The sequence below is a fragment of the Chaetura pelagica genome, unplaced genomic scaffold (genome assembly GCF_000747805.2).
Source record: "Chaetura pelagica isolate M959 unplaced genomic scaffold, ChaPel_1.0 scaffold21, whole genome shotgun sequence".
Lineage (NCBI taxonomy): Eukaryota > Metazoa > Chordata > Aves > Apodiformes > Apodidae > Chaetura > Chaetura pelagica.
In genome coordinates this window covers 1635109-1650166 of record NW_009952251.1, presented here as the reverse complement: position 1 = coordinate 1650166, position 15058 = coordinate 1635109, and the positions used below count along the sequence as shown (strand labels likewise).

General features: G+C 40.8%; 2 protein-coding genes across 2 annotated transcripts in view; both read left to right on the top strand.

The window, feature by feature from the left end:
* Positions 1-1657: 1657 nt before the first annotated feature.
* LOC104397386 (caspase-8-like) lies at positions 1658-8334 on the top strand. The gene is made up of 7 exons (XM_010007339.1): positions 1658-1968; positions 2174-2279; positions 3301-3439; positions 5097-5179; positions 5831-5942; positions 6972-7461; positions 8184-8334. Exons 1-7 carry the CDS (start codon positions 1658-1660, stop codon positions 8332-8334), a joined length of 1392 nt encoding a protein of 463 aa, XP_010005641.1.
* A 2612-nt stretch (positions 8335-10946) lies between these two features.
* LOC104397385 (caspase-8-like) overlaps positions 10947-15058 on the top strand; it is a 5316-nt gene continuing 1204 nt past the window's right edge. The window contains exons 1-6 of the mRNA XM_010007338.1: positions 10947-11254; positions 11749-11854; positions 12982-13120; positions 13215-13271; positions 13613-13680; positions 14183-14318. Of these exons, the coding sequence (XP_010005640.1) occupies positions 10947-11254; positions 11749-11854; positions 12982-13120; positions 13215-13271; positions 13613-13680; positions 14183-14318 (814 nt within the window). The remainder of the gene's footprint in view (positions 11255-11748; positions 11855-12981; positions 13121-13214; positions 13272-13612; positions 13681-14182; positions 14319-15058) is intronic.

Below are 15058 nucleotides of genomic sequence, written 5' to 3'. Positions count from 1 at the left end.
TCCTGCTGATAGTTGTAGAACACTTGTTAGTAGATTTCATAGAAATATAGAATTAACCCTAATAGAAATCTACTAAAATTATTAATTTGCTGTACTAAGTTAGCTGAATGGGTTACTTTTAAAACAATGCACTTTGGGAAACTGTCAGTTATGCCAAGCATCCTGCATGTTGTGACAATATCAAGTCTTCTAAGACCTGTCAAACCAACAGGCAACGTTCCATCATATGGTCATGTGGACTCTGGACCTACCTGGGCAATCTCCAGGCCTTTCACATCCAAATAGATAACAAAACAGTTGGAAATTGGTTGAGACCAGACAAAGAGCTAAAGTCAACAAAGACCCCCACAGGAGACCCTCTAGCATGCATAATTACGAAGCAAATAATATAACTAGTTCCAGGAAATAAAATTACTATATAGAAGAATTCCAGGAACTCATTGCCATAAAGGTGAATGTACGTGGCTTCTGTGCGTATTAGTTGGGGTGTTTTGCTAACTTGTTGGAGCACTTATGGTGGAGAATCCCCAGTGCTGCCCCAGTGCCATCAATAAAGAATACCTGCTTAAGGGTGACTTATTTGCTGTTGAGTTCAGTGTCTTCCACCACTCTCTGGACACACCATAGGAAGCAAGAATGATCCCCAACCTTCTCTATCCATTTCCCTTAGTAGAGCTTTTTATATTCCTTAGTAAGTTGAGAAAAAGCTAAGCATTAAAGCTGTGATAGCAAGACAGCCAGCCTATACTGAAGTACTTTTGCTTATATGTTCCTGCTGATAGTTGTAGAACACTTGTTAGTAGATTTCATAGAAATATAGAATTAACCCTAATAGAAATCTACTAAAATTATTAATTTGCTGTACTAAGTTAGCTGAATGGGTTACTTTTAAAACAATGCACTTTGGGAAACTGTCAGTTATGCCAAGCATCCTGCATGTTGTGACAATATCAAGTCTTCTAAGACCTGTCAAACCAACAGGCAACGTTCCATCATATGGTCATGTGGACTCTGGACCTACCTGGGCAATCTCCAGGCCTTTCACATCCAAATAGATAACAAAACAGTTGGAAATTGGTTGAGACCAGACAAAGAGCTAAAGTCAACAAAGACCCCCACAGGAGACCCTCTAGCATGCATAATTACGAAGCAAATAATATAACTAGTTCCAGGAAATAAAATTACTATATAGAAGAATTCCAGGAACTCATTGCCATAAAGGTGAATGTACGTGGCTTCTGTGCGTATTAGTTGGGGTGTTTTGCTAACTTGTTGGAGCACTTATGGTGGAGAATCCCCAGTGCTGCCCCAGTGCCATCAATAAAGAATACCTGCTTAAGGGTGACTTATTTGCTGTTGAGTTCAGTTTCTTTCACCACTCTCTGGACACACCATAGGGAGCAAGAATGATCCCCAACCTTCTCTATCCATTTCCCTTAGTAGAGCTTTTTATATTCCTTAGTAAGTTGAGAAAAAGCTAAGCATTAAAGCTGTGATAGCAAGACAGCCAGCCTATACTGAAGTACTTTTGCTTATATGTATCTATTTCTGGCTAATCTACATGATGTAATACCTCTTGTAAACACGTTGTTGCACTACTGTTACTGACAAATGAAATAAACTTTTGTTTGTGTTTAGATTCAAATCCTGATGTGAAATGAGTACAGACTTCCACAAACTCCTTTTTGACATTTCTGAGGCTTTGATCCCAGATGAACTATCAGCTCTGAAGTTTCTCAGCGTGGACTACATCCCCATGAGGAAGCTGGAAGCCATCCAGGAGCCCAAGGCCTTCTTTGAAATGCTGCAGGAAAAAGACATGATTGAGGCAGGGAACCTGGCCTTCCTGCGGGAGCTGCTCTACCAGATCAATCGGATGGACCTCCTGGTTGCCCACCTGGGCTCCAGTCGAGAGGAGATGGAGAGAGATCTTCAGATCCCAGGCAGAGCAAAGGTGTCAGCCTACAGGTAAACACAGAAGTAGTAAGCATTTGCATGCGAACTGTGCAACAGTTCTGTTGTGTACTGTCTTTTTTACTGTCTGCCCTGTTGTCTTATGAATATCCCAGCATAATTGTATTTATTGCAAGTTTTAAATTTTACAGTTTAAATGTGTAATTGTAGTGTTTACTTCTCATAGCTTTCTTAATCAATCTTTATTCTTTATTGCCAGGCAACTGCTATATGTAATTGCAGAGGACTTAACTGCAGATGATGTCAAAAGCGTGAAATTCCTACTCCAAAAAAAGATACCAAAGAACAAGCTCCAGGATAATGCTGTATGCAAAGTGATCTTGCTAACTTTCTTGCAAGGCTAGTTCAGAGTCTGCCAGTTCTTATAAGAAGGGAGGAAAAAGAAAGCAGTTTGCTCTCACTAGAATCTGTTATTGAAAGAATTGTGATGTTAGCTGATGGCTGCTGTGTTAAAGAATAGACCCTTTTTTCCTCACTGTATCTTTTCTTTGCCCTTTTTTGCTCCCCTGTTCCTATTTTCCCGCTACCATCTGTCTCCCTAATCTTTTCCTCTTGCAATATCTATTGTGCTCTTCCTTTTGTCTTTGCCTGGTGTTTATAACACATTAGTACATATGTGGTATCTAGGAAGAGTGATGTTTGCTGGGAAAAACTATGCTTTGGAGAGAAACAATGAAGTTCTAATGTGAGTTTAACCACAGATTTTTGTGTATAATTTGGTACATTTTCTTCTTTATTTTAATTTGGGGTAACAGCATTTTGTTAACTGCCTCACAAAAGTATTAAGAGGTTTAATGAGCTAGTTTAGTACTTGTAAGTTAGGAACAGTGATATAAAAAAGCTTGTTAATATTAAGAAGCTTCCTTAAATGTCCTATTTGTATTGTGGTACCTGTAGGAAAATTAGCAGATTTACCTCAAACTTGGTGGACTCTTGAGCTTTAAGAAACACAATTAGCCCTGAATTCATTTTCTGTAATAGAAAATGTGAAACAGCACAGCTACATGACTTAACAGCAATGAACACAGAGGCATGACAGGGTGCCATGTCATTATCCACATCAGTGTTTTGAACTGCTGAAACAAAGCAGGATGATCTAGCCATAGGCAATTTCTAATGATACTTTCTTAACCTTACTGATGAGTTTCTTCAGTTGCGTTGCATTCTGACCCTTGTTTTAATGAGGTTTGGAGGAAGAAGGAATTGGTCTTTAGCTGTCGGTCTTTGGGATTGATGATGTTGTTTTCTGCTTTGTCACAATGTGCGTGATGCTGCAGGTATTAAAGGTCACTGATGAGTTTGGATTATGTGTTTTTGTTTTACCAGTCGATGCTGAAGGTGTTGCTAGAAATGGAAAGAAAAGGGTTAATTAAAGAAGATGACCTGGCAATGCTGAAAGATATATTAAAGGGAATTAGAGCTGACTTAAAGAGAAAGATTGATACCTATGAAGAAAAAAAAAAAGGTAAATTATTTAATCCACTGTTTGAGAATAGAGCTGGATTTTTTTGGTAATATTTATGGCTCCACCCTTAGCAGTTTAGGAGTCAGAGATAGGGGAGAGACCTTACAGTATCTTACAGGAGAGGCAGAGTGGCTCTTGGTACCTGTGTTTTTTTAAGTTTTCTGCTACCTAATTATCCCATTATACCATCTTATATCTCTCCTTGAAATATGTTCTGTGCCTTGTAAATGGTCTGCTTCTCCCTCTACTTTGCCTTAAATAGTTTTTTCCCATTAGAAAATGGTGCAGTGCACGTTTTGGACCAGGATAGGTTTTCAGTCACTGAAAGAGACTAGAGGTGACAGTTGCCTTGCGGAACCTTGTTTTGGGAGATTGTCTGCATTATTTTCTGTTAGCTAGGCTGTTTGCCCTTAAGGACATATCCCTGGGGTCTGGGTACTTGGCTAAAGTGTAACCATTAGCATTCTGTACTAGATGTGAAATTTCAAGGACTTCAGTATATGTGGGCTGTTGCAGCTGAAGTGGTGACTTGTGACACCACAGCTGTGCCTTACTATCGAGAAACAGGATGTGTCAACCAACAACCACTAAGATCTATTAATTTTTTCCCCAGAAGTTCCTTTTGAATGACTCAGGGCATGTGTTTTCTTAGACACATCCATGCAGTTCCCTGCAGAGTACCAGCTACCATCCCATCATGTCTTTGTGCTGCTAACCTGTGGCTTTGTCTCTAGAAAAGCAAAATAATATTGCCAAGGATAGCTAGTATAAGCAAGTCCTATGTCATGGGAATGGCTTTCTAGGAGTATTGTTATTTTGTCCCCCTTGGTGAGTAGAAAAAGAGCATGTCTTATTGATCTTGTTTTGTTGACAGTTCAGTTCTATTTAAATACATCTGTGTAATTCGTAAAAAGGATGTTGTGATTTATTTCCTTGGACAGAGTAATGGATTTGATTATTTCTTTGCTTATTTCAGGCAGTTGTATTCAATGAAGTGTTTTGTTGCTTTGAGGAGATCTTCCATTATGCTGGTATTTTGCATCTTTGTTGAGTCCTCCCAGACAGTAAAGTGCTCTTGGAGAAGAGACAAAGGCCTCAAAAAGAAATTAACTAGTTGTAGTGTATCACTGTACAAAAATGGATCTCCTCTTTCACTTGTGTATCCCATAGTGGAACTGCTAGTGAATGCCTGGGGTGACTACTCACATTCAGCCTTTTATTATCGGCATCTTGCTACCGGTAAAAGAGTAGAGAAGAAATCATAGAATCATAGAACTATTCAGGTTGGAAAAGACCCTTGGGATCACCGAGTCCAACCATCATCCCTACTCTACAAAGTTCTCCCCTAAACCAGACCCACCAACACCATATCCAAAGAACCCTTAAACCACCCAAACAACCCCCAGCTCCTTCAAGCGTTCTTCATAAGATTTATTCTCTAGGCCCTTCACCAGCTTTGTTGCCCTCTGCACAGCTTCAATAACCAGCAGTCTGCAAAAATGGAACTCTGCTTGGCCCAGTTCTACAAAATGATGGTGTCTCAGTCATGTGGAAACCACTCTCCACCTCATTCCTCGTACAGTTTTTTTTCAGTCTTGCACAGTGGAAGATCTGTCTTTTTAGTCCTAAAATGTTATGTTTATCTTCTCCCTCCTAGAAAATTATTCTAAGGAAAAACCCCACTATCCAGTGTCTGTGCCTCCAGGAGTACAAGAAGCAGAGGAGGAGACACCACACCTGGTGAGAAGTACTTCAAGATTACATTTAAAATGTTTATCCAACTCCTGGGAGTGGGGAGCATAAATTTTTAAGACTAAGCCATGTGGAAGAGCTAAAAGGGAGCAGTTCTGGCTTTATATGTAGGCCTTGGAACAGTTCCTTTTTTCAAAACAAGACCAAATGTTGTTCCTTTGTGATGACCTACTGTTAGCAACCTTTTAGGCAAGAAATGACGAAGCTGTTGTTTGAAGAAAACCAATCTTAAAGATAAGGAAGACTGAGACATTAGGGTCCTGTCCAGGATACTTCTGGACCAGATGGGAAGCAAACAACAGAATCTGCTACCTCACTAGAAACCCACAAGGACTCTCAGAGGGAATTATACAGTGCATGAACTTTTCCTTTGTACATGCAAATTTGTGTTTCTGGATACTCATTTTCTCCCATGCCAAAGTCACATCCTCACCACAGAGAGAGAGGAGGAGGGACTCAGGGATACAAACCAGATTCTTCTCCCCTGTAGCTATTGTATTCTTGGGCTTTTCCTTTCTTGTATCTTGGTTCTCATTATATTTTTGCTCCTGGACATGAAAGACCAACAATCTGTGTGTAGCGTATTTCTCTTTTGGATCCTTGTCACTGCTTTCTTAGCTGCTTTCTTTGTTTCTACAGCTTATGGAATCATATAAGATGAAAAATAACCCCCATGGTTACTGTGTGATTCTTAACAACTACATTTTTAAAAATCCATGTGAAACCAGAGAAGGAACATTGAAAGATGGAGGTAAGTATTTTTAAAACCAAATTATTGGTTTTGTTGTTTTTTTTTCTCTGATAAAAAATCAGAATGGTTTGGTTTGGAAGGGACCTTAAAGATCATCTAGTTCCAAACCCCCTGCATGAGCAGGGACACCTCCTACTAGACCAGGTTACTCAAAGTCTTGTCCAGTCTGGTCTTGAACACTTCCAGGGATGAGGTATCTGCAACTTTCCTGGGCAATCTGTTCTAGTGTCTTACTGCCCCCAAGGTAAATCATTTCTTCCTAATGCTACTGCTTTATGATTTCCTTTATAATCTTAAAACCTGTCTTTCTGCAAGAGTCACTTTTAAGGTTAGCAAGTGTCCTAGTTTGAGCCAGGATGAAGCCAATTTTCTTTTTACTGATTTTGTCATTAATTGCTGTTAAACATTGTCAGTTTAATTGCCGATCCTGAGTTAAACTGTGACAGCAAGAGTTTATCTTAAAGTAAAATCTGTTTCACAAAAGCAGACATTGCTGATATTTTAATGGCCACCCAACCTGTTTACATGCTGCTTGCTTCCCAGCAACTTCTAATGACCCACACAACAATTAGTCAACATTGACATAAGACTGAGGAGTCTGCATTGCATTTGTTAGCAGGTTACCCTGGCTTCCTTCTTGCTTCATTGATCATTCCCATAGAATGAGGGACCTACTTCATTTAAGAGTGGCAGAATTTGTCATTCTAAAGAGTACATCTCATTTGCTAATTGCTGTTTTTAAGCATCTGAGAAGACTATGCGAAAGCTTGCTTTAGCACAGTAAGCTTCTCTCATTTGTACTGATTATTATTTTTGTTTCAGATAGTGTGATGCTTAAACTGATTGTGTTTAAAAATAAAATTAGGCACTTTGGGTTTTCTAATTAGATTTTGCTGGCTGTCAGGTAAGTTTATTGGTGGGATCTGAACACTTCTGCTAATATTGGTTCTGCCACACAGACAGATGTTTCAGCGTTGTCCTTGTCACTGCTTATGTTTAACAAGTGCCTTCTGACTTTTTTTTTCCCAGAGGCCGTCAAGAGGGTCTTTGAATGGCTTCAGTTTGAGACAGTTGAGCACATGGATCTAGAAGCAAAGCAGATGTATGCAAAAGTTAAAGAATACAGCAAAAAAGATCACAGTAGCATGGACTGTTTTGTTTGCTTCATTTTTTCTCATGGCGAAAAAGACAAAATAAAAGGCGTTGATAGTGAATTTGTAAATATTAAAGACTTAGTTTCCTGCTTCAGTGGATCTAATTGTCCTTCTCTTGCTGGCAAACCCAAGCTGTTTTTCATCCAGGCTTGCCAAGGCTCTGAAGGTCATCCAGCTGTCACAGTAGAAGATGAATTTTCTGGCCATCTTGAGACAGATGCTATCCCTCTGATTTCCATTCCTGATCAGGCTGATATTCTGGTTGGCATGGCTACAGTGGAAGACTATGAGTGCTACCGCTGTAGAAAGACTGGCAGTATTTACGTTCAGTGCCTCTGTGACAAGATGGAGTTGCTTTGCCCACTGTAAGTGCTATTTTTAATCAATTTAAATTTGAAGTATTGTAGCCATACATACTTAAGCATGCTGTCCTGAAACATCAGTGTTTTGCATTTGTGCTATATAATGCTTTTCACCTGCAGGACAGTGCAGAACAGAAATTATTCTGGAATTGGGCATTGTTATTCTACAGATAAACTGGAGACTTCTCCTAGTTTGTCTTTGATGTAAGCAGGGTTGTAGTGCTGGAACTATATGTATAAACAAGTGTGCGTATGCTTAAGCATGTTTTTTTAACATTTTTTTTATAATTTATTTTTATCAGTGACACCTGGTGAGACGTGAATTTGTTGTTACACAGACAAAAAAAAAATCAGTCTTCTTCAGTCATAATTTTCATTGTTACCTCCCTCCCATCCCCATCATAAACCAAATTATAAAAATATAATTTCTTTTTGCACATAGGTTTGGTTCTGTTTCATCTTAGAGTGCTCTTATGAGTGTAACCAAAGTAGGAGACTGGGTTTGCTGGTAAAATTATGCTACAGGGAGGTGGTTTTTATTCCCCCAAGCACACTGAATTCTGTGGTTACACAATGGAGAGTGTGATGTCAGTGACAGGCAGGCTGAGGGGAAGCTACTAGCCTTCCCTGAGTTACCACTTTGTTGAAGCAAACACAGATCAGCTTCTTAGCCTAGCTGCAAGTACCATGTATTTCAATGTAACTTTTCTTCATTTTTATTCAAGCCACAAGGATCTCTTAACCATCCTGACAGAAGTGAACAAGGAAGTGGGAGGAAGAGTATTAGATGGACGGAAACAGATGCCAAAGATAACATCAACCCTACGGAAGCAATTGATCTTCCAAATTCCGCAATGTCAGTCAACTGAAAAGTAGAAAACCAGTAATACACTAAATTAGGAATCACAATGGGAATGGGCTTCCACAGGGAAGAGAGTTTGCAAGAGAAATTACCTGGGTCTGTGTAATTAGGCCCATCCTTCAAGGACCTAAATTTTCCAGTTCTCATGTTTAATTAGTCTCCTGGCACCTGAATCTGGTAAGGCTGCAGAAGACTACAAATCTGGCTTTCTGACCTGCAGAAGCAGTGGAGTCTGTTCAGTCTGGGTTTCAAGTGAGGAAGCACTTCCAAGCTGTATGATTTTTAAGAGTTATGGGAAATGCAGTGGAAGTCCCATTTCTGTCCAACTTGTTGTAAGTCCATGAAATCTGAAGAAAAGAACAGATAGATTCAGAATGCTAGATCCCTTTCCAGGGCGTGCATGTAAGATTGTAGCTGATATATCTAGAGGTGAATCATTGGCTGTCTCTGTCTGGAAGCTGCATAATTTTTTCATGGAAAATAAAATCCCTGTTCAGAAGGACCAAAAAAGATAATACAAGGTTGGTTCTTTTCCTCCAAATACTTGGTTTGCTTTATGTTATTAATTTACTTGGATCAATAGCACACTGCTGTTTAGTTTTTTAATAATAAGGATTCTAATTGTGTTTTTTTGTCAGAGCTCATGGGGAACAGTCTGTTTTGAATGGCTGTCCACCACTGGAAGAAAGGTCCCATTCCATTGGATCCCCTGCTCTGAGATGCTGTCTCCTCCTGGCAGCTGACTGTAGATCCTGTGGACTGTTTCTGTTGTAATAAATGCTCTTGATTTTTACATCACTTTTGTTTGTGGTGTGTTTCTCTTTCAGATTAGTTGACTGAAGGACAGTCAGCATGCCAAATGCATCAGCAGAAGATATTTCCCTCTTGTTGCAGTATTTGATGGCAGCTAACCCCTTGGGGTTAGCATACTGATATCCCTTCATTAGCAGCTGGGGTGATGGTAGGAAAGAATAAATTTAAGTTCAAGACTTTCGAGATTATGTCATTTAATGCCAGTGAGGCTGTTCTTACCTTGCATTCTCATCAATGTGTAGGTGGTGTGTGGGAGCTGTATGGGATTCTAATGGCCACATTCCTTTTGAGTTTGTAAAATGATAAACCATGGATTTGAGACACTTTAACTTCTGCTTTTTTTAGTTTGTATTTTAAAAAAACCCTATATGTAGCCATAATGTAAGGCTTCTTTATTCAATCTTGCTTGTGTTCTTGAAGCAAAACTTTTTTTTTTAATGATTCCACACAGTGAGTTGGCAGTTCTATTTTGCTCTCCTTACCCTTTTCCACCTTCCACGTAAAGGGGAGAATGCCCATTTTTAGAATCCTAGTTCTGTTCACATAGGTTCAATAAAGAATAAGTACATGTTACAAGCACTATGTGAATGTAAATGTTGTTTGTGGCAAAAGTTACTAGAAGGTGTTAGGAGGTGTGACACAGTTCTGTGGCTGACATTTGGCTAACCGTTTATGAAATGTGACAGCAATTTTTTACAGTTTTAGAATGTTTTCATAAATGAGATGTTGATATTAATTTAGTAATTAGATTTGTGAATGTTGTTTTATGATAAGGAATTAGAACTTAAATAACTGCTTCTTCAGGGAGAAACTTGCTGGAAGGTGGCAGCAGCTCTAGTAGTGAAATTGTGAATATGCAGCATTTCTGTTTTCTCATATTTCTCTTTGTCAGAGTTCAATACTGTCAGACCAAGTTCTTTCAGATATTCCACATGAGGAGGAACTGGATATCAAATTTATTTATGTGGTATATTTGGTGCTACATGGAATTTTGATTTAGTGGAGTGATACAGAAACATACTGAAATCACAACACAAGCATAATTTTAGCAATTGCAGTATAGAATTGAATTGCAATGCAAACATGATTCTTGTTGCCTGTCTGTGTATTATCACCATCATGACATAGGGCATCCCTTGTCACAATGGAACATGTGGGTTGAAGCCAGCTCAAACCCTTTGCTCTTTTCAAAGTTTATATATTTTATCAGGTGTCCATTGTTAATACTTTTATGTTGGGCTGAGCCATGCATTCATACCCCTCATGCCGATCTAAGGAAGTCATGATTCTTGATTGTCTTGGGGAATCTGATGATTGCTGGAGCTGGTTCTGAGGCTGGTGCCTTGTTGGGCTATGGGGCTGAACACCTGCGCTGAAGGTGCAGCATTGCCTGCTAACAGTCCCAAAAGGCTTGCCAGGAGGAAGGTGAGCCAGCATGCTATGAGCTTCTTCCTCTTAGTATGAAGATAGCAATGAATTGTGAGTACCTTTAAACTACAGAGAGGTGATTTCCCCTGCTCTGACTTTTCCGGCAACCTTTAGAACTGCACTGATAGGGTCTGTTTTCTCAAGAACGATCAGTGTTTTGTAACTGCGAACGGAGGGGGTCGAAAATGCCTCGAAGAGAAATAATCTTTGGCGCATGCGCAGTATTTACGTGAAAACGTGGGGAGGATTTGGTCGGTATGCAGTTCGGAATCCGGGAGGAACTACAGCTCCCAGGGGCCCGGGCGCCGCCTCCCTCCTTCCGGCCTGCCTTCCTCGGCGCGGCGGCCAAGAGGCCTGGGCCCAGGCCTGGAGCTGTGGCGGGACCATGGAGCTGCCCAGGTCAGAGCTGCTGGTAATCAGCGAGGAGCTAGACGAGGGCGAGCTGGCGGCTCTGAAGTTCCTCAGCCTGGAGCATGTCCCCATGAGGAGGCTGGAAGCCATCCAGAAGGCACAGGACTTCGTCGATGTGTTACAGGAGAAAGGTATGATCGAGGCGGGGAACCTGGACTTCCTGAAGGAGCTGCTCTACCGTATCGGTCGGATGGACCTTCTGGAAGCCCAGCTGGGCTCCAGCCGAGAGGAGATGGAGGAGGAGCTGCAGGTTCCAGGCCGGGCACGGGTGGCGGCCTACAGGTGAGTGATGGGCGGCAGAGGGCTGGGGCGGGTCCCCGCTTCTGTGCTCGGTGCAAGCTTTTACTTACGTTTTGAGCACCAGGATAAAGTTTGGAAGGCCTTGAAAGGTCTTCGAAGAGAAGGCAGGTACAAGCCATACGGAAGTTGAAATTTCTACCCAGTAAAAAGGAGAAAACTAAACCCGCACCTTTCTGAAACGCTTAACAGCCGGGGTGCTGCGTGGTGCGGTAAGTGACCGGGTGGGAGTCTTTCTTCTCGACTTTAGGAAGTTTGCAGCGTGGTTTGTGTTTTAGGAAAACCGAAACCTTTTTATTGCAGCTGAAAATGGTTTTATTTCCGGCTGTCCTGGAACTGACAGTCGTCCAGTTAAAAAGGAAATAAGGGGGATATATATTTGGGAGGGAGAAGGTGGCAGTTCAGCACTACAGTGTCAAATTGTGCTAAAAAATTGCTTGGGAACGTGATGGAATGATGCCCTCCCCTTCTCTTCGTAGATACCTGCTCTTTCAGCTGTCAGAAGACATGAACAATGATGAGCTGAATTATTTCAAGTTTCTTTTGGGGACAGAATTACCAAAATGCAAGTTAAACCCTAAGACTGTAAGAATTTCTTAAATATTTTTTTTTGTTTTTAATTTTTTTTAGATTATTATTTTAATCCATAGTGGCATTTAGTTTGCTCTGAGGAGAATGAGTGTCACTCTTCTTATGGTGAAAGCATCATAAGAAAAAGGATGTACCTGAAAGGCAATATAGGCTCTCTGGGACATATAGGACTTGACTGTGTTTTGTGTAGCTGTTGCAACAGTGTCACAGCCTGTACCAGGCACAGAGGCCTTCATGGCCAAGCACCCGACGAGCTCCAGGGGCCTCAGTGGCTTTGGTCAATGGGAGACTGATGAGCACATTCACTCATCTTGCCCAACTTTTGGCTGCTTTCCAAGCCATGATCCAGCACAGAAAGTCACCCACTATGGCTGTTACTTTGTGCTTTTGTTCTGTTTATTTCCAAACTTAGAAAAGATCAAAGCTGCAGGTTCTTACCAAGGCAGAGGCCAAAGAGCATGGTGTTTACAAATAGCCTTGCAGGAGATCCAGTTGCTCTTATATTACCTCAGCCTGTAGTTCTGACTGCTGAGTATTTTATGTCTAGAAACACAGTATTTTCCCTCTTTTCTTAGAGGAGAGGCTGTGACCATCTAATGATGCTGTTGTAGTAAATCCTTGGGGTGACCACTGTGCTTTGCCACTCAAGGGCAAGAGCTTGTGTCCCTTTGATCCCCTTTTGCTTCAGAGCAATCTCTATACCATACTTCCATGGTTATAGCCATTTTTGCTATTACTCAAGATGGTCACAACAGTGATTCTTGTTTTGCACTTAAGTGCACAAGATTGCCATTGAAAATCAAGCGAAAGCAGTAATTTAAAAAGATATAAAATATTCCTGTATGATCACCATTAGATGTCCTGGATTATCTGTTATTAGATCTTGGCATCTCTGGGCTGCAGAAGGGAAATTAATATGTTTTGAGATGTTTATACTTACAGTACTTGTAGGTTTTGTTGAACTACGTTTAATTGACTCAGTTGAGGTCTGAACTGAGCTACCAGTCAGTTGGACAGACTCTGGGATGCATGTGCTGTCAGTACATGAAAGCTTAGGTGCACTTCCTTCCAGTAGCAGCACGGATGTGCCCTAAGAGCAAACTACTTTTCTGATTACCCAGACGATGCTCGACGTTTTCATTGATATGGAGAAGAAGGGGATTTTGGGAGAAGGCAACCTAAATATCCTGAAGCATCTCTGTGCAGAAATTAACTTCAGCCTGTTGAAGAGAATTGAAGAGTATGAATTAAACCTATTTGGTAAAACAAAACAAAACAAAAAGGCCTCTTCCCTGTAGTTATTCTTGAAGTGACACACAGGTATCATACAGGACTAATAATTAATGTTTTTCAGGTAAAGAAGGGATAGTCATCACAGAGGAACAGAGTGGCAGTACAGGAGACCCTGAAGGTAACTGAAATTATCAAAAAACTAGTGTTTAGATTTTTTTTGCTCTTCCTCAGTTTTTGGACTCTCTACACCACTTGCATCTCACTTCTTCATACACGTGCCTCTTTAAAAAGAGATGAAGTATCCAGTTACTTATTAACTGATCACAATACATTTTACCTCCTTTTAATTGATTATGTAGTGGTTAATAGCTAATAGGAACAGCTGTTTGACTACAATTTTGGGTTTTCAGAGAACAGCTTTACCCTGGGAGGTACTTGTGGAGATGGAAAACAGAACAGAGCTTTTCTCCTTTCTCTAGTGCTGGATTCTATACTTAAACTTTTTTGTTCTGTATTCAGCCCGTACCAGATGGCTGGCATCACCTGTGTCACCTGACTTTCCTGGCAGTTGCAGTGCATCTTCCCAGGTAAGTTAATTTGCTTCTTAGAAACATCATTATTTTGTCTTAGAGATCATTGCTGCATGAGGTGAACAGTTACTATAAGCCCAGCTGTTAAAAGCACTGTCTAGAAAAAAAATGCAGCACTCTGTAACATCCTTTATTCTGAAGCTAAGTCACAGGCAGCACTGTTAAAAACTACAGAAGCATTTGCAAGGGTAGCAAAATAGGCTAAGTTTATTAGACCAGGAAATACACAGTTGGCAGATTGCTGGGCATGGAGAAGTGGGTGAATGCAGCATCCCGTATGAGCTAAGCATGACAATGTGAGGGTGGTGCTGTCATACTGTGCACAGACTCACTGATGCAGTGGGGCAGTGCATTGCCAGGTCCTGGGAGCAAAGCTCTGTAGCCATTGGTCTCTAGAGGGAAAGCCAGATGGCTCTTCACCCTGCTGTGCCACTAGTAAGGCTGAGAAGCACCTGGAGGAGAGTATGGAAGTTTCACCAATGGTCTTTCTTTGCAACAGCTTGAAGCTTACAAAATGACTAGCCAGCCCCGTGGCGTGTGCTTGATCCTGAATAATCACAATTTTGCCAAAGCCAGGAAAACAGTGCTGGAACTCAAAAACATGAAGGATCGGAATGGGACAGATGTGGATGCAGGTACAGTGAACGTTAAAGATGAGTTTGTGCATCTTCAAAAATCAGAACATAATTTTTTTGTCCTGTACTAAAGGTATGAATTTCAGTTTTCCCTTTCTACAATACTTTTGTTATTGTAGCTGAGTCAGCTCTGATTCCTGTGCTGACAAGCCCTAATCAACTCATCAAACAAATTTTACTGGCTGACTCAGAAAAATTCATTAGGATTTTGCTGCAGCCTTAAGCAGCCTCAGCTTTATTGGCTGGGCTGGCTTTATATCAGCCTTATGCATACTACTTCTAAAATACGCAGAATCAGGAACAGATTTGATACTGAACCAGCACTAGGCATTAGTTCTTTAACATCCAACTTAGAAGAAATGTTGGAATTTAAGGACCTTGCTGTTCAGGGCCCTGATTTTAGCAGGCTGTTCTGCAGCAGCAGCATAGCTTGTTGCAGGGCTTGGGGTCTGTGAGATTTGCTATATCTATGCCAAGACATGAGATCCATCAGTGGGCCATCCCTGATTGAATTGAACTCCACTTAATTATAAGAGTCTGAGTTCACGTTTTCTCTTCTTGTGGCCCAGGTACTACCCAAATGGGTAGTGCCCTCTCCTCTTGGGTAAAGCAACTGCACTGTTTAAGACCTTTTGAGAGGTAAAGGGACTAGCTGTAAAGTGGGTGGGGGAAAGAGATATTGCTCTAAGTTAAGAGCTATTATTAGTGATGAGACTAGTAGATTATTTTCAGAGCAGGAA

Bases quoted from the DNA above. Each gene is read 5' to 3' on its own strand.
- LOC104397386 (XM_010007339.1), top strand. From the start codon at position 1,658: ATGAGTACAGACTTCCACAAACTCCTTTTTGACATTTCTGAGGCTTTG. The intron at 1,969-2,173 runs GTAAACACAGAA...CTTTATTGCCAG, and splicing joins GCAAAGGTGTCAGCCTACAG to GCAACTGCTATATGTAATTG. The intron at 2,280-3,300 runs GTATGCAAAGTG...TTGTTTTACCAG, and splicing joins ACAAGCTCCAGGATAATGCT to TCGATGCTGAAGGTGTTGCT.